Source organism: Phoca vitulina, unplaced genomic scaffold (assembly GCF_004348235.1).
Source record: "Phoca vitulina isolate PV1807 unplaced genomic scaffold, GSC_HSeal_1.0 scaffold30, whole genome shotgun sequence".
Lineage (NCBI taxonomy): Eukaryota > Metazoa > Chordata > Mammalia > Carnivora > Phocidae > Phoca > Phoca vitulina.
This window is the reverse complement of record NW_022589733.1, coordinates 22,991,869-23,014,988: the sequence shown is the minus strand read 5'-3', so window position 1 is coordinate 23,014,988 and position 23,120 is coordinate 22,991,869. Positions and strand designations below refer to the sequence as shown.

The following is a 23,120-nucleotide window of genomic DNA, read 5'->3' as shown; positions in this document are numbered from 1 at the left end:
GCAATGTCAGGAACCTAGAAGAAGCCGAGGGAAGAGAATTTCCAGAAGGGGTTGAATGTGGACAGAGCTGACAGGGAATAAACTCTAAGAAAATGTTACAGATTTTTTTTTAAAGATTTTATTCATTTATTTGACAGAGAGAGACACAGTGAGAGAAGGAACACAAGCAGGGAGAGTGGGAGAGGGAGAAGCAGGCCTCCCGCCGAGCAGGGAGCCCGATGTGGGGCTCGATCCCAGGACCCCAAGATCATGACCTGAGCCAAAGGCAGACACTTAACAACTGAGCCATCCAGGAACCCCCAGATTTTTTATTTTTAATTAAAAGCCATCCCTGCCCTTGAAGAAGAAAGGACTCCAATAGAGTGTGACTGCAGAATCCAGAGTCCAAATGTTTAGGGAGTGAGTGGGTATGGAGAAAATAGTGGTTGATTATTTGAGATTCCTGTTTTGAGAGGATAAGAGGTGAGGAACGAGAGTGGGGGCGGCAAAGCTGTGGGAAGTATGGCAGAGGAGACCCAGTATATTTATATTAAATGCAATAATGCATACTCAGTACCTGGCCCACATGTTTGTTGTAGTAAGAGAAGAGGGCTAGGTAACCAAGGGAATGGGGTCTGGGTGGATGTGGGGTGTCCACCAGCTCAAGTTGCCTCCCGAGAAGCAAAGAAGAAGGAATCAAGAGCATGTGTAGAATAGAGTCAGGGGCCTTTGCAGAGGAAAACCACCACTTTTTCCAAGAGAAGATGGATGATGCTCCAAGAGAGATACCTAACTAATTGCTGCTTGATATTTTATTCATCTTTTTACATTCATTTTCCATCCCCCTCACTCAGTTTTAAGTTTCCTGGTCACAGAATTCATGCTTCACTTGATCTTAGCCAAAAGGCCGAGAAGCGATCACAGAATTCATGCTTCACCCTTCATTCCTTTTAAACAGATCATGTAGGAAGTGATTATGGCCAGGGACTCAGAAGCCAAATTGCCTGGGCTCAATTCCCAGTTTTACCAGTGACTTCCAAGCTGTGTGACCTTGGGAAACCTGCTTCGTTTCTCTGTGCCCCAGTTTCTCCGTCTATAAAGTGTAAGTACCACTAACTTCTCAGATTGCTGTGAAGATGAAATTAGTTTATGTAACTCTTAGAATAGAGTGCCTCACAAAGAGGGCCATAAACAACAGCGATTGCTGGCTATTTTCTCAGTGCCACACAGAATGGGTTTGAAATGGGCCTGTGCTGAAGAAGTGATTGACACACGTTAGTGGTAACTTAAAGGCAACTCAAAGGTGTTAGTGGTAATTCAAAGGGAATTCCATTCAAAGGGAATTGTTTTTCTCCCTAGGGAGATGCAGGATTGCCTTTTTATGTTTTGGTTAACAGCAATATTTTACCCAGATTTTGTACAAGGCACCAGGTCTTCCATGTTCGAGAACATGCATGTCATTCCTCTCCCCCTGGGAAAGAAGCACGTTCATGTGTATGCAGAATCCAGCAAGTCATTTGGGACGAAATTCTGAGACCTTTTGATTACCTTACCCTTGCAGTCCAATTCCTTGGGGAGAAGAAAATTTATACTAGAGCTTCACCTTGTTTTCCTTCTAATTACACTGGGGAATAGTGTACACTCTTGGAGCTGTGGTTTACTTTTTACATGTTTGCTAAGCTCAGCAATGACTAAGGGCAACAGCTAGTTATTCAAATTCGTCTCAAGGAGGTAACATAATAAATTGAAAGAGAGATGCAATGAGGCATCAGCACTAAATACGCAGAGAGTGCAAAATATTCCTGTAAGAAGCACCTTACCATGTCCTTCTCTGCCAATGCACAGCACTCAAAACTGTCCATTCTGATGCAGCACCTCATCTAACACTTACTTAGCTGGCTGTGGTTTACTTAATGGTCAAATCTAGGAGGGTGGGAAGTGGTGGCCTCAAATACACTTTGGTTAAATTGATAAGAAATTATTATTACACTCAGGGAAAACTTATCCATTTTGCATCAGAACTAAAGGTCCTTTTCTGATGTGGCATCCACAAGACAGTCTGTGAGATAGGAGGGAAATTCACCCTGGATAAATTACGGACAGAATGTGAACTTCGTAAGAAGCATTGCACATTTTCTTCCTCCCAAAGTGGCTCTTTTTTCAAAATGCAAAAGACAACGCAACATAGTAGCTGTGCCATATTTTAGTTCATGACAGACATGTGACTCGTTTCTTCATTTAAATCGTGCTCTTATGTATATTCCATCTCATTATGACATAAACATCTCTATTTACCTTTCACAACGTCCCATTTAGGCCACAGTTACTTTAGAGAATGTGGGGATAAACCACACGGTAGGAAGCTCTCAGCAGCAACCAGGCATCTGCCTCCCATGCCGAGGTTAGGCTGAGAGCTGAGCTGGCTATAGGCTGGAGTTGCTCATGGTGAGAGCCCCGGGATTGAAAGGGCAGCAAAAAGCCTTTTCTTCCCAGGATACAGGGCCCCAGTAACCCAATGCTCGCTCACATTTACTAGCTGAATGACCTTGCCAAGTTACTTAACCAACGTGGCAGAGTCAGGTTTGCTGTTCACTGAACCCACTTGCTCTTTCTCCTGTGCTCCCAATTAGACTGCATTTCCCAGCTACTTACTCTTGCAGTGATGCACAGCTGACGCCTATAGGGCCAGCTCCTAAAAAAGGTCTTCCGAGTGCATCTCTCCCTGCTCTTTCCCCTTCCAGCTGCATGACACTGTGAGGCTGCAATCCTGCAGGCCACATGGTGAGGGGGTAGAGCTATGAGCTGGAAGGAGCCAGGGGCCCGATGCTCTGCAGAGAGCCGTCGGCTGAGAGGTAACCTTGCTTGAGGCTTTATGTGAGCAACGAAATAGACTTGTCATGTCTGAGAGAGTATAGATCTTTGTATTTGTTACAGTACCTAGCATTACCTTAACTAGTAAAACTTCTCTAAGTGCCAGCTTCCTTGGCTATAAAATGGGAATAGTCATTGCACCTACTCCCTAGGTGTTAGTGAGGCCCAAACTAATGAATGTAAAAGTACTGGTATTGTGCTCAACATACATGAAGGATGATGTTGTTGATGGTTTTAACCACTCTGCCTCTTCTTGTTCATTTGTAGAGCAGGTACAATAAAACCTGCCTTTCCCACTTTTGTCACACGTGGATAAACGTGCATGACACAAGGAAGCATGGAACCTGACACCTATTTGTCACTCATTAAATAACTGCTTTTATTACTCCATTTAGAGAAATACAAACGTTTAAAGTTTACCAATATTTGTAAAATAAAGTTTCGATGGTTATAATTTGATATAATGTAAAAAAAAAAGTACCCTAGATACAAAGTTAGTGGTGAGGTGACACTGAAGTAAATTTGATCCTGAAGAACCCATGATTACATCTTGTAAAAGGATCATTTTCTATCTAATTGGAAAGACAAAGCAGGGAAGTTTCAAATAGAAAGTTCCAGAAACTATAATGACTGGTTTTTAATCATGGATTGGAGACCAGTGCATTCAGAGAAAACTGAAGTGTGAAAACAGCTGTCCTCATTAGGGCATTCTGGAAAATGTGAAAGTTTCTCTGTCTTCTGGTCTGTAGGATTTATGTTGTCAGAGAGCAAGCATTAAATAGGTAGGGAGAAGATTATGATTTTCCCCTTTGCAATCCATAAGATGATGAGGATAAAACCAATTAAAGTATGTCTTTGTTGCCTTGAGGAAACAGACGGGAAACCTTCAACAAGGCTAGGAAGCAAGGAAGAGCCAGATCATTCCAGAGTCTGAGTGTGAGTAATGGCCAATGGATGTGATTGTATACATTTTCTATCAATATACACATACACAAAATAAAATAAACCTAAAAAGCTAAGTACTATTTGAGTCTCAATGAACAATTCCGTGCTTACCTCATAACAATGTACGGATCCAATGAAAACTTTTCCAATGTCCAGCATTTCAAAGTTGAAGTGAATCTTTGGTCCCATTCCTTCCCCTTTGATTCGGAGGGGCAGACGGATCTCTCGGCCTATAAAAACAATTCAGATTTTATTACCCTGAAGGATGCTTCATTATCCCCAAATTAAGCACAACGTGTTGCCAATGTAAGCAATCAACAGTACTGCATTGGACCCAGGGAACTGCAGTTTAACCAATGCTGAGGATTTAGCTTATTTTTAGGAAACAGGAACACTGGTAGTTTCTTAACTTTAGGGAGCAGCTTATATTCTAATTTGGGCTGATATCTTAGCAGAAAAAAAATTAAAAAAATTTAACCCAGTCTTAATGGTATTCTTAAGTTTCTTATTTAAAAAAAAAAAAGTAATTTCTCTAAATTAGAGAAGGGTGACCACTGATTGATGCTTCTTATAAAATGAGAGTCACCATAGGACTCCAAAGGACATTGTTCTCACTGATTTTCCCTAGATTTAGGAAGATCAGCGTATTAAGGGATCTGAGTCTAGGAGTCTTACCTGACCCTTACTTTGCAGACTTTCTTTCAGTAGAGGTAATGGGATCCACTAAATAATATCCACGATTGCACATCCACAGTGGACCCAGGGTGAACAGAGAACACAACCTTTCAAGTATCGATTGGTTTCATAAAATGGGGATATCTTCATTTGATAATACATGGTCATTATAAAAATATTATAAAGAAAGTGGAAAATTCTCACATAATTCTATTACCCAAAGATCACTATTAGTATTTTGGTGCCTATCCTTCCATACTTTATCATATTTAAATACTAAAATACTACATAAAATCATATTTAAATAGTAAATACTATATTAAGTTTAATATAAATGAGAGCATATGCTATATATTATTTTGTAACCTGCTTTTTTTTTTTTTTCACTTAACAATATACCTGCAACATTTTTACATACCATCACCTGAAGATGGGGTAAGTATTTTTAACCAGTCCCTCTTGTTGGATATTTAAGTGGCTTCCAAATTTTTTTTTTTTAAGATTTTATTTATTTATTTGAGAGCAAGCAAGCAGGGAGGAGGGGCAGAGGGAGAAAGGCTTCCAACTTTTCATTCAACAAATTACAATGTAATTAATACCCTTGAATGCATTTATGAACAATTTTCCTACATTTTCTTCAAGCACCTTGAAGATATTCTACTGTTTCTTGTCTTCCAGTGTTTCTATTGAGAAGTCAGCTTATTGTCTTATTGCTCATTTGAGGTAATATGTCTTTTTCTCTGACTGCATTAAGATTTTCTTTTTGGTTTTGGTTTTCAGCAGTTTTACTATGATGTTCCCAGGTGTGGTTTGCATGTATTGTTCCTGGGCTTTGTAGCAGTTCTTGAATACGTAGATGAATGCCACTCATCAGTTTTTGGAAAATGTTCAGTCATTGTGTTTGCAAATATTGCCTTGCTCCATTTTCTCACTTCTTTCTATCCGGATAGATAAATTTTTGCTACATCCTATTCGGCTCTGATGCTCTTTTCTATATTTTGTCTCTGTATGCTTCAGTATGGGTATTTTCTTTAGATCTGTTTAATTTCCAGTTTATAAGATTTATCTCTGGCTATACAAGAGGCTATTCAGTTCTACTAAGTTCTTACTTTGTCATTATAACTTTTCAGTTCCAGACTTCCCATTAGATTTTTTAGAGTTTCCAGGCCTCTGCTCAATCTTTTTTTTAAAGAACACTGAGTCAAGGAACACTCCATCAGAAACTAATGATGTACTGTATGGTGATTAACATAACATAATAAAATTAAAAAAATAAAGAACACAGAAAATCTTTTTAACATTAAAAAAAATCTGTCAAATAATTCTATTTTCTGGCTCTCTATGGAGTTTCTATTGTTTATTGTGGTGTTCTATCAGACTGTGTTGTCTCATGTGCATGGTCATTTTTGACTGAGTGCTGGTCAGTGTATATAAAACGTGGAGTGGTCATTTGAAGCCCTGAGAAGACATCATCTTCCTCTAGCTTCTGGCTGGTGACTAGGGGGCATTAGGATTCCCTAATCTTACCACTCTCAGCTAAGATTCTGGGAGAGAATTAAGCCCTGTACCAAGTCATTTGAGTGACTATCTTCTCAATTTTCCCAAGAAGGGTATATAGCTAGTACTATCCTAGATATAAAGGAGACGTTAATTCCTCATACATAAATGATGCCTTAGAACATTGGATATTATCTCCTGGAACCCCAGTGAAGAGGAACTGTTGTAATCAAATTGATAACTGAAAAAGAAGCCAAAGCTGAGCTTCAGTCATTGTGAGGATCGGTGCATTTCCAGTCCTTACTTCACTGGGTCTCATCCTAAAGTTTAGAAGGTTACTAGAGCCCTTTCTCCTTGGGCATCCCATGAACTTCTATGTTTCTTCCCTAACTCTACTTAACTTTTCATTTTCTCTGTAGAATCTACCAAAAAGGTGGTACTGCTAAGGATAAAGTGGCCCCCACAGTCTGATTGTCTTGGTTTCCTTCTTCTCTTGGATCTTGGCCCTATAATTCTTCACTGTTCTGTAGTTCTCAAAAAGGCTTTGAAAAAATTTTGCCTTGCTCCTCTAGTTGCTTTTAGAGGAGAAGGGGGGTGGGGTGGGGCGGAGAGAATCCAAATTGTCTAGCCCACCATTAATGGAAATAGAATTGCCAGAACCAAGAGATGCACATTAGAATTTTGATAGCTATGGCCATATTGCCCTCCAGAATGGCTGTAGGAATTTGCACACAAACACCAACAGTATTTAAAGGTTTCTATTTCTCCACACCCTCCCTGACAGTGGGGATATTGTCATTTTTGAAAATCTTTGATAATTTGATAGGTTATCCTTAAATTTACACCATTTAAAGTTCTTTAAGCAAAAATAATATATTTGCTCTGTGTGTAACATTTGAACATTAAAAAAAACTTTGGTGTTCTGTTGGATGTAATCTTTATTTTTTAAAGATTTTATTTATTTATTTGTTAGAGAAGGAGATAGAGAGAGCACAAGCAGGGGGAGTGGCAGGCAGAGTGAAAGGGAGAAGCAGGCTCCCTGCCGAGCAAGGAGCCTGAGGTGGGGCTCAATCCCAGGACCCTGGGATCCTGATCTGAGCCGCAGGCAGATGCTTAACTGACTGAGCCACCCAGGGATCCCGGATGTATAATTTAGTATAACAGCAAATGTACTTTGAACAACCAAATCATATTTCTAACTTATATTATTATCATTATAATGCCTTGTGGCACTTTATGTTCCAGTCTTTTGTTGCTATTTAACTTCTGTATTTTTTTTTCTTTTTAAAGATTTTATTTATTTGACAGAGAGAGACACAGTGAGAGAGGGAACACAAGCAGGGGGAGTGGGAGAGGGAGAAGCAGGCTTCCTGCCGAGCAGGGAGCCCGATGTGGGGCTCGATCCCAGGACCCTGGGATCATGACCTGAGCCGAAGGCAGACGCTTAACGACTAAGCCCCCCAGGCGCCCCAACTTCTGTATTTTTAATGCTTTCTCTCTATGCCTTTTTATTTTTAATTTTTTTTATTTTTATTTTTTTTAAAGATGTTATTTATTTATTTGAGAGAGAGAGAATGAGAGACAGAGAGCACAAGAGGGAAGAGGTTCAGAGGGAGAAGCAGACCCCCCGCTGAGCAGGGAGCCCGATGTGGGACTCGATCCCGGGACTCCAGGATCATGACCTGGGCCGAAGGCAGTTGCCTAACCAACTGAGCCACCCAGGCGCCCCTACACCTGTCTTTTTAAAGTCAGGAGTAACTGTCTCTGTGTCCCCCTCTAGTGCTTGGCAACACAGTGGTCATTAGGCAAGTATTACTGTGATTATAAGAAACCAGAGCAATCTTAGCAATATTTGGGACAGCTGATTCATTCAAAGGGTTCCCCCAATCCATCTGATCCCTGGAAAAGAGGTCCCTCTGAAGATCAGGTGTTTGTGTTGACAATCCTCTAATATATAAGTAAAATTTTCAGAGAATATCATCAACTTACTCCATTATTTTAGAGTTCTATTGGCAATGATTTGTATTCCTTGGTCAGGAGGAAAGTATTTTGACAGGGATCCAACTTCCAGAATGGCAAAGAAAGAGAATTGCAAATATATTGTGGAATAAACAGCAAGACTATTTATAACTGTCATGCTTAAAGCTTTCCCCATCTGTTACCCTGACTGCCTTCCTTAATAATAATACTACTAATAAAAAGGAGATGTGTTGTAATAAAGCAGTGAGCCAATGTTTCTTTGGGAATTATTAATTACTTCAAAGGAGATTGTCTTATTTGTAGCTAGCCAGGATAGAATGGGAATACAAGAGATAACCAGCCTTGCTTTTGTGAGAGTTAGTCTAGATTTTAAGGTTGCATTACAAATGCTACTTTTCTGCAAGATTTATGAAGCAGGGATTTTTCTTGTCTTGGCAAAAGAGCTTACTGAAGTAAGCTCTAATGACAGATTCCTTGTTAGAAGAGCAAAATATTAGGGGCGCCTGGGTGGCTCAGTCGGTTAAGCGTCTGCCTTCGGCTCAGGTCATGATCCCAGGGTCCTGGGATCGAGCCCTGCATTGGGCTCCCTGCTCAGCGGGAAGCCTGCTTCTCCCTCTCCCACTCCCCCTGCTTGTATTTCCTCTCTCGCTGTCTCTCTCCCTCTGTCAAATAAATAAATAAATAATCTTTAAAAAAAAGAAAGAAGAGCAAAATATTAAAATGTTTTTTGAAATAGGGAAGCTTCCCATCTCTGATTACAGTGTCTTGGTTTCACACAAGCAGCAGAGAGATGTACTATAGAACCCCCTTTAACAGCCCTGAAGTCCTTGAATGCAAGAGATCACATTGCATTAAATTCCAGGAAATATAACTAGGGGCTTTCAAAAATTTGCCCGCTATCTTAGATGTCCAATATTATACTTGAGCTCCATTCCTTTGCAGTAAGACAAGAAAGAAGAGGGGGGAAAGTATAAAGAGGAAGAACAAACTGCCATTATTCACATATTTTGGGACTGTCTACCTGGAAAATCCTAAAGAATCTATAAATAATTTTTTAAAATTAATAAGAGTTATAATGATGGTTACCAAATCAATATGCAAAAGTCAACTGCATTTCTACATACCACAACAATCAGAAAAAATTAATTTTTAAGACACTATTTGTAATAGCAACAAAAACATAAAGTACCTAGAAATAAATCAATATATACTTAAGATCTTCAAGGGGAAAATCATAAAACTTTATTGAAAGATATTAACGAAGATCTAAATAATGGAGAACTAGGATATGTTCTTGAAAAGGAAGACTCAATGTCATAAAATTGTCAATTTTCCTCCGACTGATCTGTATCTATAATTTCAATGTTCTGTTAAAACAAAATGCTGGCAGGCAGAATCTGGTGGAATTTGACAGGTTGATTATAAAATTTAAATGTAAAATCAAAGGGCCAATAATAAGCAAGACATTCTTTAAAAAGAATAAATGAGAATGATTTGCCTTCTGATATATTAAGATCTATTATAAAGCTACTATAATTAAGATAATGTGGTATTGGGGCAAAAGGTGCAAAATGACTAAGGAAACAATACAGGACTCAGAATAAATGTACACATATACGTGAATTTAATTTATGACAGAACAGGTGCTGAATGTCAATAAGGGAAGATGGACTAGACTGTATGGAGTCCAAACAACTGGGCAACTGCATAGGATCTGTGGTAGACTGAATAATGGCGCCCAAAGATGGTCCGTGTCCTAATTCCTGTAAATATTACCCTATATGGCAAAAGAGTAAATATTACCTTATATGGCAAAATATGTGATTAAGTTAAGATTTCTGAGGTGGGGAGATTATCCAAGATTATCTTCATTACTGTAGCTTAAAAACTGTCTTGAAATCAGGTAGTAGTAGCCTTCCAGTTTTGTTCTTTTCCAAAGTTGTTTTGGCTATTCTACACTCTTTGCATTTCCATCTGAATTTTAGAATCAGCCTGTCAATTCCTACACACACACACACACACACACACACACATACACAGCAGTTAGAATTTCTGTTTGGATTGCAATGAATCTATGGATAAATAGGAGGAAGAAATAACATCTTAATGATATTGAACTTACCCACTTTTTAACAAGGTATAGTTCTCCATTTATTTAGGTCTTTAATTTCTCTCAGCAATTTTTTGTGGTTTTCAGTGTACAGGTCTTACACATCTCTTGTCAAATTTATCTCTAAGTATTTAGGATTTCTTAATACTATTATAAATGATTTTTTTTATTTTTTTATTTTTTATTTTTTAAAGATTTTATTTATTTGACAGAGAGAGACACAGCGAGAGAGGGAACACAAGCAGAGGGAGTGGGAGAGGGAGAAGCAGGCTTCCCGTAGAGCAGGGAGCCCGAAGTGAGGCTCCATCCCAGGACCCCGGGATCATGACCTGAGCCGAAGGCAGACGCCCAATGACTGAGCCACCCAGGCGCCCCTATTGTTTTATTTATTTATTTATTTATTTTTAAATTTTTTTAATTAACATATAATGTATTATTTGTTTCAGGGGTACAGGTCTGTGATTCATCAGTCTTACACAATTCACAGCGCTCACCATAGTAGACACCCTCCCCAGTGTTTTTTTTAATGTCAATTTCCCATTATTCAATGTATAGAAACACAATTGATTCTCTCTATATGGATCTTGTATCCTGTAACCTTGCCACACACTTTTTAGCCTTCATTTAAAACAGATATTCTCTAGCACAACCTCCACAGATTTTGATGCAATAAAACATAGATGAAACCCAAGAATCTCCATTGTTAATGATCAGCAGAGTAAGTCTATGCAGATTCTCTAGGGATGTTATCTCAAGAAACATGAACACTGTTAACTATGTTAACTTCTGAAACATGGCAGAGTGAGCAGACTCAGTCCATTCCTCCATTTCAAATAAAAAAAAGCTTATTAAAAATATGACAAATATGTATTTTTAATACTTACCCAAGCTCAAAAGGAAGAAAGGAAAATACCAGGTGACAGAAATGACAAGGGAATTTGGAGATTTGTAAAGTTCATCATACAGGTCCTATGGTCTACTGGCTTCAGTGTTTTTTTTTTTTTAAGATTTTATTTATTTATTTGACAGAGAGAGCAAGAGAGCACAAGCAGGGGGAAGAGTAGAGGGAGAGGGAGAAGCAGACTCCCCACCAAGCAGGAAGCCCGATGCAGGGTTCAATCCCAGGACCCTGGGATCACGACCTGAGCTGATGCTTAACCATCTGAGCCACCCAGGCGCCCCTAGTGGCTTCAGTTTTAACACAAAAAGTGGACATTTGGCTTTGCTCCTCTCCGGGAATAAGGAACTGAACTTAGATCCTTGAATGAATCCAGGACCTTGGAAAGGATACCTTTTCTGGAAAGGAAACAAGAAGAAAAATTCTATCTATTGGTCTAGGGAAGTAGTTACGAAAATTGTCCTCTACCTAGATCTCTCAATAGGGGAAAGAGGTTCCTATGAGGAATCGAAGTCCCAGGTACAGATATGGGATCCAAATTTACCCTATAGGATAGGTGAAAGAGTCAGAAGCTGAGAAAATAATAGTTGTAGGATCCTGAAAAACTGCTCTGAAGGAATACTCCCATGCTGTCTTAGTCTGTTTGGGCTTCTCTAACAGAAATACCAGACACTGGGTGGCTTAAACTACAAATGTTTATTTTTCACAGTTCTGGAAGCTGGAGAGTCCAAGATCAAGGTGCAGCAGATTCAGTGTCTGGTGAGAGCCATCTTCTCTCTCTGTCCTCCCATGGAGGAAGGAGTGAGGGAGTGCTCTGGGGTCTCCTTTATAAGGACACTAATCCCATCCATGAGGGCTCTGCCCTCACTACCTAATCACCCTCCAAAGGTCCCCCACCTCCCAAAAACATCACATGGAGGATTAAGTTTCAACATATGAATTTTGGGAGAACACAAATATTCAGTCCACAAACGTGCTAAAGATGGGCTTACAATACAAACATTTCAAGCCATCTGAAGAAACAATCCAGTATGAGGAAAGTATTTACCATAAACATGCAAATTAGTACCCCAAGGGTTTGAGATAATAGAAAACTCTTAAAGAAACTCTGACATTGTATTCTTAAAATTTTCCAAGAGGCAAATAAAGAAATAGAAACCATAGTGAAGGAGAAAAAAATGAAAGTATTAAAATCATACAGAACTTCTAAAACTGAAAAACCAAGTTGATGGAATTAAAAACTGAATAGATGAATACCAAAGAGTAGAAAAAGCTAAAGAATTAGCCAACTGAGAGAAAGATCTTAGAAAAATACCCAGGATGTATCAAAGAGAAAGAAAGAAAGAAAAAATGTAAAGAAGAGGTTAGAAGACATGGTGATTCCATGGGAAAGACATATATCTGAAAGAATTTCCAGAAGGAGAAACCTGAGATTATGAGAGAAAAAAATATTGAAGAGATAAATGCTGAGAAATCCCAGGAGTGAGGAAGATGCTTAGACTGAAGAAGCAGATCAAGTACCTAAGTAGAATAAACATGGCAAATCCATCACAATGAAACTGTAGAACATCAAAGCATAAAGTAATTCTGGATATCAGTCTGATACAGAAGACAGGTAACTTCAAGAAATAGCAATCGGACTGCACTAGATTTCCACATCAACAATCTGGTCCCTTGTCCATGCAATGCGGAAGCAAGCAGCCTCATGGAGAGGCCATGGATAGGGGTTCCAGCAAGCAGAACCTGGTGATGTCCCTGCCAACAGCCACGATTAACTGCTAGACATGTAGGTGGGTGAGCTCTAAAATGATACCAGCCTTCACCTTCTGGCCTGTCCAACTGTCCCCAGGTAGAGCAAAGAGGAGCTGTCCTTGAGGAATCTTGACCAAACTACAGATCTGTGAGCAAAATAAATGGCTGCTGGTTGTGTTAAGCCACTAAATTTAGGGTGGTCTGTTATACAGCAAAAGATGAACAAAGTAGCTTAAATGAATTAGGGTTTAGGCAGAAGCTCACATACCAAGGACATTGGGAAATGGGGTTTGGGGGAGGGCTTAGGGGATTAGGGCATGCTGCTACTGCTGCTGCTGCTGATCAGTTAAGGATGAAAAGAATGAATATTGATTCAATAGCTACTTTCTTTTCATGTTCCAGAACCATCCAATTGTACTTATTATAGCTTTTAAATAAGTTTTAACATATGGTGGGGCCAGTCCTCCCACATTATTCTTGTTTTTCTGAATTTTCTAAGCAATTCTAGTTCATTTATTTCCTCCATAAGAACTTTGGAATCAACCTAATTTAAAAAAAAGAAAAAACCTTGATATTACCATTGGGATCACATTATATTTACAAGGAGAACTGACCTATTTATGATGTTGATCTTCCTGACCAAAAACATCAACAGACCTTTCCATTTGTTCAAGTTTTCCTAAACCTGGGTATGCATACATAGATACTTAGATATTATTCCCTGTGTTCTTTATGTTTGAAATATTTGATAATTGAACATATAACTTAAATAGTGTAGTTGATCAAGAAAATAATTTCTTATTCATAGGACTAAGAAACCTTATATTATTATTAGGTGGCAGTCTGATGAGTTTTGAGGAAGAAACCCTACAAATATGTAGAGCATTACTCACTTATTACTCTGAAAACTCAAAAATGTTTTCAACATTTCTCTCTCCTGAGTGTCCCTTCTTTAGTGCAACTGGGATAAAGATCAAAAGCTCTAAATTGTGCTAACAATTCAGATGCTACTTCTGATGGACAGAATGAAAATGGACACTCTAGTTTCATTTTAATTGGGTCCTGAAAGGAAGCAGGTACATCTGGTATCCTTTCTACCATGCTGCTTTTTCACATTTGACTCTGAAGCACCCACTAACGATGTTATCTAGCAATATATTTCACAGTTTAAATCAGAAAGTGTTGCTTCCTTTGAAGTACCCATATGGTGATCCAAACCAAATATGTGCGGTTTCCCGTTGAGTTTTTTTTTTTTTTAAGGTAATCTTCATGATTAGATTAGGAATTTCCACATTACATTGGAAAGTCAAGATAGATAAAAAGTCAGTTTCAAGCCACAGAGCAGACCATCAGCAAGTCTTTATAAATATCTAACATACAGTTTAACTACTTCTAAGAAAATCTGAAAATTGCAATGAAGAAAAAATTTCAGTTTCAGATGAACCAAAAAGATTTTTAGTGATGTTATATTTCCTGTGTTCAGATCCAAGCAGGTCCCTCCCTTGCTCAGAGCCCTTCCCTGATTCCCCAGGGCAGTCAGGAGGAATTCCAAGGTTCTTAGTCCAGCAGTTAAGGGCAGCCCTTCCCTGAGCTACCTACTCCTCCAGCCTCCAGCTCCATCTCCTGCCCCCACCTCTCCCCTCCCAGTCTGTCTCTGTCTCTCCGGCAGCCACAGGCTAAGAATTTGAAATTCTTTGCCATTTCATGCTCTTGCCACCTACTTGCACAAAGGGTTCCCAGCTCCACAGCCTTTTTTACTTGACTAATGAACACTTCAAAAGGGTCACTTTCACTGGGGAACCTTCCCTGAAAACCCCAGACTGAGCTATGTGTCCCGTACCCTCTTCTATTACGCACTCATTCACTGGATAGCACTGCAATATAATTGTTGGTTTATTTGTCAGTTTCCTCCACTCACCGCAATGCTTTCTGAGGACAGGAATTCTGGTTTTGTACATCTTTGTACTCACGGTGCCTAGATATAAAAGCTTTCAAAAGACAAAAAAGTTGCAGCTGAAGATGTGGGTTAAATTTCATGTGTGTCAGGAGGCCTCCTTCAAGACCAATGACACTGGCCTTTCCTGCTACTTCCTGTCTCTGAACCTGTATTCCCAGGATGGAACACTATACAACAATGGAAGTGAAATACAACCAGGGCTATAAGCAACAACATGGATGAGACGTGCAGATCGATTCCAATTATGTATGTTTCAAAAACCGGCAGTACCAAATTGCATTGTTTATGTGCACATATACTGGGGTAAAAACTATAAATGGAAGCAATGAAATAATGCCCATAAAGGACAGAATGGTGATTATTTCAGGGGGAGGTTCGGATGAGGGGAATGTGACTGGGAAGGACACACAGGGGCCTTCTCAGGGCTGGAAATGTTCTATTATGGATCTTGGTAGCAGTTACATAATATTTGTCTTGTAATTACAATATATATGTATGTGTATTGTTCCCTGTTGCTGCTGAGACAGGTCACCATGAACTAAATGCCTAACCTATACGTTTATTATCTTAAAAATTATAGAGGTCAGAAATCTAAGATGGGTCTCACTGGACTAAAATCAAGGTGCTGTCAGAGTTGCATTTCCTTCTGGAGGCTCTGGGGGAAAACCCATTTTCTTGTTTTTTCCAGCTTCTAGAGGCTGACCACATCCCTCAGCCCTTTCTCTTCAAAGCCAGAAATGGCTGGTTGAGTCTTTCTCGTATCATATCATTGTGACACTGAGACTGATTCTAGTGCCTCCCTCTTTGACATTTAAGGACCCTTGTGATTATCTACTGAGCCACTCACATAATCCAGGTTAATCTCCCTATGTTAAGGTCAGTTCTTTAATAACCTAAATTCCATTTTCTGCCCTAATTTCCTTTTGTCAGGTAATGTAACACATGCACGGTAATATATTCATAGGTTCTGGGGTTTAGGGCATGGACATCCTTGGGAAGCTGTTACTCTACCCACCACAGTATATTTTATGCACATTTGTGGATCTATGTCCTATTTCTTAGTGACAAATGGTTAAAAATTAAACTACAGTATATAAATACAAAGGATTCCTATATGACCATGAAAAAGAATGACTCTTTTTATTTAGTGTTAATGGAATAATCTGCAAGAAATATTTAAAAAGTAGTGTCAGAATCACTGTGTAAAGTATGCTGTCATTTATGTAAAAAAGGCATGAGGGGGAAGCATAGCTATATGTATTTGCTTCTATATGCTCAGAGTATATTAAAAAACAAAAGCAAAACAAAACAAAACAAAACAAGGGAAAGGGCTTTTTCTATCTGCCTAAGAAGCATTTCTTAGTGACCTAAAACCAGGAGGTTTTACCAACTCTTTGAAGATAATACTAAGGAATCATCACCAGCCCTTGAAAAGACACGGAATTACATGGAATTTACAAGGAAGATAATATGGAATTACAATGTAAACAAAACCCTTCTCTGGCAATCATGTCTTTTAATAAACCACTAACAAAATAAAGAAGAATGTCATGCAGATGGAAAATTATACTATTCAGTTTATCCAGGATGTGAATTCTGTGGCAGGATTCAGAACTGCAAACAAAACAATAGCTGAATACAACTAGTTATGTCTAATGTTTGGGAACCTCCTGGAGAGCAGCCAACCCCCTGGAACATGACCAAGCACGACATCCCGGGGGAGTCATAGATGGGAGGGAGGTCCCACCACCTGTGGCGTGGGGCCACTGGAGCATTTCCAGCGTGTGTCTGAACACTGCTGTACCAACATTTCTTCCAGACCCGTTAAGAAGTCTGGGACAGATGATGCTGGTGTGAAGTGTGGAAACAGATTTTTGTCAATCCTGAAACTCCTAGTCCATCCTGCATTCATTCTGGGGCCATCTTGAGAATCCTGCATTCATGGGCAAGGAAGAGACCAGATCAAACTAGGATTCATTCACTCATTCATTCATCTGTTCACTTATTTGCATCCATTTAATCAATGTTTACTGAGTGGCTTTATCTTCCCAGTGCTAACAGCATAAGGCATAGAGTATAATTTCAATATATAAATTTTTAAACCAGCGAAACTATACTATTTTGCTTAGACATGAACACATAGGCAGTTAACTTATACCAGAAAACAAATCGAAAAAATAACTATCATAAAAATCAAAGTGGCAGTTACTTTCAGGGAAGATGAGGGAAACATCGTCAGAAAGGCACACACATACTTGGAGGAGGAGGAGGGCAGCACAGTCTTGACTTACGCAGCCCATCTTTCTGCACTGTTCTTAGACTGCTTGATCCCTTGATACACAGAGAAAAGTGACTATGCTAGGTAGGGCAGAATAGTGGGATTCTTGCACTTGAAGCTACTAGTGATCATGCACTCTTACTACTCTCTCTCACCATTTAATATTTTATTATTAAAATAGCCACCACAGCTGTAAATCCTGGGAGACCCACACATTACCCAGCAGAGGTGAGTAGCACTAACTACTCTGAAAATTCAACCCATTTTCTCATTCTTATAAACAAAGGACAACCATGTACCAGAAGGCATTGGAAGGATCCCTATGACTACGTGATACTTGCTACCTTGGAATTTTCTAACAAATAAATATTTCTCTTTATTTAATAGCATTAAATGACATTTAATGTCATTTATTACTCATGTTTGATTAAAATCTGGTTCTTTGAGAACAGATGATCAATCCTGTAGGTCTAACATCAGACTGTTAAGATTTCCAGAAGAATAAAATGAAAAATAATGGAGGAAAGTACATTAAAAAAAATACAATTTCCCAGAGCTGAAGTAACACATGAGTAAGCAGACTCTAATGGCCCACAGAAAGCTGCGGAGGATGAATTAGAAAACTCACTCTTGGACATGGCTTCATGACATTTCAGACCTCAAGTACAAAAAGAAAACTCTAGGAAGTATTGAGAGAGAAATAACAGGCCACCCATCAAGGAATGTGAATTAGGTGACTTCAGACTTCTGGACTTTTACCATCAAGTTGGCACAATGTCTTTAACCTTCTGAGGACAAATTACTGTGAACCTAGAAATTTCAGCTAAACTATCAGGTGAGTATGGAGGCAGAACGAGACATTATCAGGCATTCAAGGATCAAAGTTTCCCTCCTATAGACCCTTTCTGAGGAAGCTACTTGAGCAAAGTGAGAGTAAAAAGATGTAATGGAACACACATGGAAACTTTAAAAATTCCTGAGTAACAACTGTGTAGGAGGTGGCGGATCTGACTTAGAATGAGAAGCTGGTAGGGTCTGAGAAAAATGTCTTCAAGGAAAAGAAGAGCATACATTCTACAATTAGACAAGAGTGAAGAAATGAAGAATTAGAAACATTGGTCGGGGTGGGAGGAGGAACCCAAAACCTGTACAAAAAAGTCAATTCAGGGGCGCCTGGGTGGCTCAGTTGTTAAGCGTCTGCCTTCGGCTCAGGTCATGATCCCAGGGTCCTGAGATCGAGCCCCGCATTGGGCTCCCCGCTCACCGGGGAGCCTGCTTCTCCCTCTCCCATTCCCCCTGCTTGTGTTCCCTCTCTCGCTGTCTCTCTCTCTGTCAAATAAATGAATAAAATCTTAAAAAAAAACATCAGAGAACTTAAATAGGGTTACCAGCCATTCTAATACGAAAGTAGAACAACTCACAGAAGGTAAGAGAGAGAAACAGGGTGGAATGGTGGTAATATCCTTACATGTCAAGAGATACTGTAGAGTTGATGGAACAAAAAATATAGTTTTAAGTATATTATTTAGGGCTATAAATAAAACTCATAAAATAAAATATAATAAAAATAATTGGGTTGCCAGGGGCTGAGGTACAGGAATGGGATTGCCTGCAAAGTGGCAATGAGGGAACTTTATGGTGTGATGGAGATATTCTGTATCTTTATTTTGGTGCCAGTTACATGACTGTTTAGGTTTGTCAAAGTTCACAGAACTGTACACCAAAAAAGGGCGAATTTCACTGCATGTAAATTATAACTCAATAAGGCCAGCAAGGGGACAATGAGATCATATGTGAACTAAATCCTCATCTTTCATAGTGGGGACTCAAATGCAGTATGTCAAGCTGATAAATCAACAAATAGCAATCAATATAAGCATAGAATTAGCAAGGAAAATTACCACCACAAGAAACAGCTAAAAGTGCTTCTTGAAATTAACACTGGAGAAAAAGACTCCTAGTTAGATTTTTAATCTTATTATCTACTTGTTTTACTTATTTATTGGCACCAGCATTTTAAAAAAGAATTCTGAGACATTTTTTAAACACAGAAAAGCTTCCAGAGTAGTACAAAGAATTCCATACACCCTTTACCCAATAATCTGCTTTATAGCAAAGGATCCAGTCCAGGCTCATGTGTTACACCCAGACGTCATGTCTCTTGAGTCTCACTCAATCTAGGACAGTTCTTCAGTCTTTTATTGACTTCCATGAGCTTGATCTCTTTGAGGATTACAGGCTGGTAATTTTGTTTTGTTCTTCAATTTGGGTTAGTCTAATGTTTCCCCACAATTAGACCCACGTTAGATATTTTGGCCCTAATATCATTGAAGAGATGTTGTGTTCTGATGATATCCTAGTGAGTAGTCCATGAGGTTGATTTGCCATATTACTGTTGGCCTTAACTAAAATAACATTTCCCAGATTTCTTCACTGTAAAGTTAGATTTTGCCCCTTTATAATTAATAAGCATTTTGAGGTAGGATATTTTGAGACCCATTAAAGCTTAAGAATGCTTTTTACCGGGGCGCCTGGGTGGCTCAGTTGGTTAAGCGACTGCCTTTGTCTCAGGTCATGATCCTAGAGTCCCGGGATCGAGTCCCACATCGGGCTCCCTGCTCGGCGGGGAGTCTGCTTCTCCCTCTGACCTTCCCCCCTCTCATGCTCTCTCTCTCTCTAATAAATAAAAAAAAATCTTTAAAAAAAATTTTAAAAAAGAATGCTTTTTACCTGCACTGATTATTACCATGATTGCCAAATAGTAAATTTTTACTTAGTGGATTCATAGATTCCTATTTATTCAACAGATTATAATCTATTAGTATCATTATTTTCTTGATTCTTCACTTGTTCCAAATTTGGTCAGTGGGAGTCCCTTTGCTGGCTTCTGTATCATTTTGACATATCCCTGTCATTCTTTGAGCATTTCCTTAGTTTCTGACATGAAAGGATGTTCCAGGCTCATCTTGTTCTTTCCCCACCTCAGTCCTGGAAAAAGTCCCTCTTAGAAGAGATTGGGTTCAGAAACCAAGCTTTGGTTATGAGGTGTTCTCATTGATACTAGGATCTCAAAGCTGCCAGGACCTCTCAATGGTCATAGGTAGGAAATATATATAAACATATACACACATTTACATATACATTCTATATCTGTGCATATCAAAAACCATGGGTTCACAGTGATAACCCCAATTCCGTTTCAATACCAAAGACTCATCTTAGCCTTTCTCTAAGGTATATATATGGATATAGATAGATAGATAGATAGATAGATAGATAGATATATCTGCCTCCTCCAAGACTGAAAAATAACATTGGCTCTTGTTATCCTGATTACTTTTTTGTTTAATGCTTCTATCTGTATCCAATCTTCTGAAGCTACCAGGTTGCCACTCTATTTGTACATCCCGCATGCTGATTCTGGCCACTGCCAGGCTGGCTTCCCATCCTCCCTGGCATACATTATTTTGATTAAAAACTCAGAAATGAAAAAATTAAATAGCCAAATACTATAAAAAGAACAAAAAATAAAATTTTGAGAATTTGTGTCAAGTAATATTCCTACTGCTCTAAAAATCAAGAGTAAACCCAGATCCATGGTTTCCCATCCCCACCCTGCCCCGACCACACCACAAGTGTAATGTACTTCAAAGTTTGACCTGTTCTAGAAAAAAAAATGACAAGTGTATAACTTGACTCTATTATTCCTCTATTGATATCATGCACTTCTTATAGTCTGAACACACACACACACACAGATACCCCACTTGATGCTCTGGGCACTTGGTAACCTGAGTTTACCACACAGAGAAAGTCTTTACCTGAAATGTCACAGTAAACTGTCTGCTGGTAGAGCCGGGCTTCCAGAGGATTAAAGTACACCGTGATTTCAGCTGATGAATTAGGCCAGACATCACCTTCCTGAAAACCATGAAAGAATCATTAAAAAACAATGTGATGAAGAGGCACTCAGGTGGCTCAGTGGGTTAAGCATCTGACTCTTGATTTCGGCTCAGGTCATGATCTCAGGGTCATGGCTCAGCACAGAGTCTGCTTGAGATTCTCTCCCTCCTCCTCCCTCTGCTCCTCCCCACTGCTTGCACAATCTCTAAATAAATAAATAAAATCTTTAAAATCTTTAAAAACAAAAACAAAAGAAAACCAATGTAATGAAGAGAAGGCACTGCTTTTAAATGTTACTATTATGTCATAACCTCAGGAAACTTGAAGGAAATATTTTTACAACAAATAAAAGAAAGCACTATTTTACCCAACAGATAGTAAATTTATGCTACTTGTTAAGAGGTGGTACAATTTGGAAATGAGCTTCAAATTTCAGTGAGTTCATGAATATATAGTTACTAAAGGAAACTAGGATGTTTAGAACAGTTTCAGTATTTGTGCATTCAATGGACATTCATTTTATGCCACCAGATGGGCCAGCATTGGGCTACAGAGATGAAGAAAGGTGCGGTCTGAGACCGCATGGAACTCACATCTTAGAGGGATGATACACGTGCACACAAATATTTAAAAATATTTGTGAGAAGGGTTGCACTATATATATATATATATATATATATAGCGTCCAGATGGACTAACTTACTCTTGAGGTGACAGCATAATGAAATACTGTAATTCTGTGAAAACATAACAATGGCCCAAGGCAAAACAATGACCAGGTCAAACACTGATTCTAATCCAGTGTGATATTTTCTGTTTTAATGCAAGCCACTCAAAAGTCATAATCTTTATTAGTTTTGAAATTATAATACAACATGCCACATATGGAAATCCCCTTGAGATATTTCTTGAAAAATATTTTTGTATTAACCAGTAACCTGAGGCCTCTTCATTAACTTGTAAGGGCTATAATAGGAGATGCTAGTCGTACCTGCCTCAAAGGGTTTCCCACCCAAAGTCTGACAAGGTCATGCAGGTCACATACTTTGCCCCACACTTGGTACTTAGTAAGAGCTCAATAAATGTTTACTATAATTGATGTTATTTTTATGCTACCTGTAAAGAATAAGATGAAGTACTGAAAAAATTGGGGGAGAAAAAGCGTGTATTTTTCAGTGGTTTTTGTTAATAGATCAAGTATGGCATAAGTGTTAATCACATCCAAAGATCTTTAAATGCTCCCACTAGCTAAATAGAAAACTAAAACAACTTGGTAAATAATTAGGCTCTGGTTTCAGACAATCCCCAATGCATATTCTATTCACTCCAGTCTGGCTGAAATGAACACAGTGCTGGAGGAAAGACTCAGAGAACAAAATGGTTTAAAATGCAGACATCAAACAAGAGGGTGGAAATAGCAAACTAGAGCCCACTTGGGTTTGTTTATGAAGGTAACAGACTGATCAGCGCACTTCCCCGTGCAGCGTCCCCTGACTTCACAGTGACAAAGAGCGCAGAAGCAGCAGTGAGGACCATGAGCCTCCTGTGGGTCCTGGGAGCTCTTATAGCCCCCGTCAGCCCACGAGGATGAGGGCCCTGTGAGCTCAGGGACTGCTTCATTCCCAGCGCTAAACCATGGGTGGCTCCTATTTCTCAACATATTTATCCAATCAGTCGTATCTACTCAGTTTGCACACTGTGTACTTCTTAGCAGATGCCTATTCATCTTTGCAGCCTATTTCTGCCATTTTCTCCTCAGCTGGAACCACAAAAGTCATACAAATTTAGAGCTGAAAGGGGCCTCTGAGAGCATGCGGGGAAGAGGGAAGCCCTAAGCATTTTCACGTATTGAGGTGTTTCACTGTGGCACTTTTCCAAACCTTGAAACCAGTACCTGTTCCCTTCTGATAAATGGAAAATACTGGCCCCTTTAGGATTTGTGGGGGTTCCACTGACAAGGAGTGTTAGGAACACCCATGGCTAGAATGGGCAAAGAGGTCAGGTATAAAAGGTGACTCATCCATTCATGGGTCCATCAGTGGGTATTCCATCTCAGAACAGTTGAAGACCTGGGCTTCCTCCTAACCAACAGACAAATGTATTCCCCTGGTGGGTTTAGACACTGCTTTGTTTGGGGGTATAGAATGGACACAGCTAACCTGTTTCTATCCAAACTGATGGACCAAAGGAGCTACCTTGAATCCTGAGAAAACCTATGCGAGAAAAGTCTCACAAGGGGGCGCCTGAGTGGCTCAGTCGCTAAGCATCTGCCTTC

The 23,120-nt window shown here is 39.2% G+C and overlaps 1 protein-coding gene across 1 annotated transcript in view; it reads right to left on the bottom strand.

The window, feature by feature from the left end:
• HYDIN (HYDIN axonemal central pair apparatus protein) overlaps positions 1-23,120 on the bottom strand; it is a 340,806-nt gene that overhangs the window by 215,053 nt on the left and 102,633 nt on the right. The window contains exons 10-11 of the mRNA XM_032424356.1: positions 20,764-20,863; positions 3,907-4,025 (exon numbers count right to left, since the gene is read on the bottom strand). Of these exons, the coding sequence (XP_032280247.1) occupies positions 3,907-4,025; positions 20,764-20,863 (219 nt within the window). The remainder of the gene's footprint in view (positions 1-3,906; positions 4,026-20,763; positions 20,864-23,120) is intronic.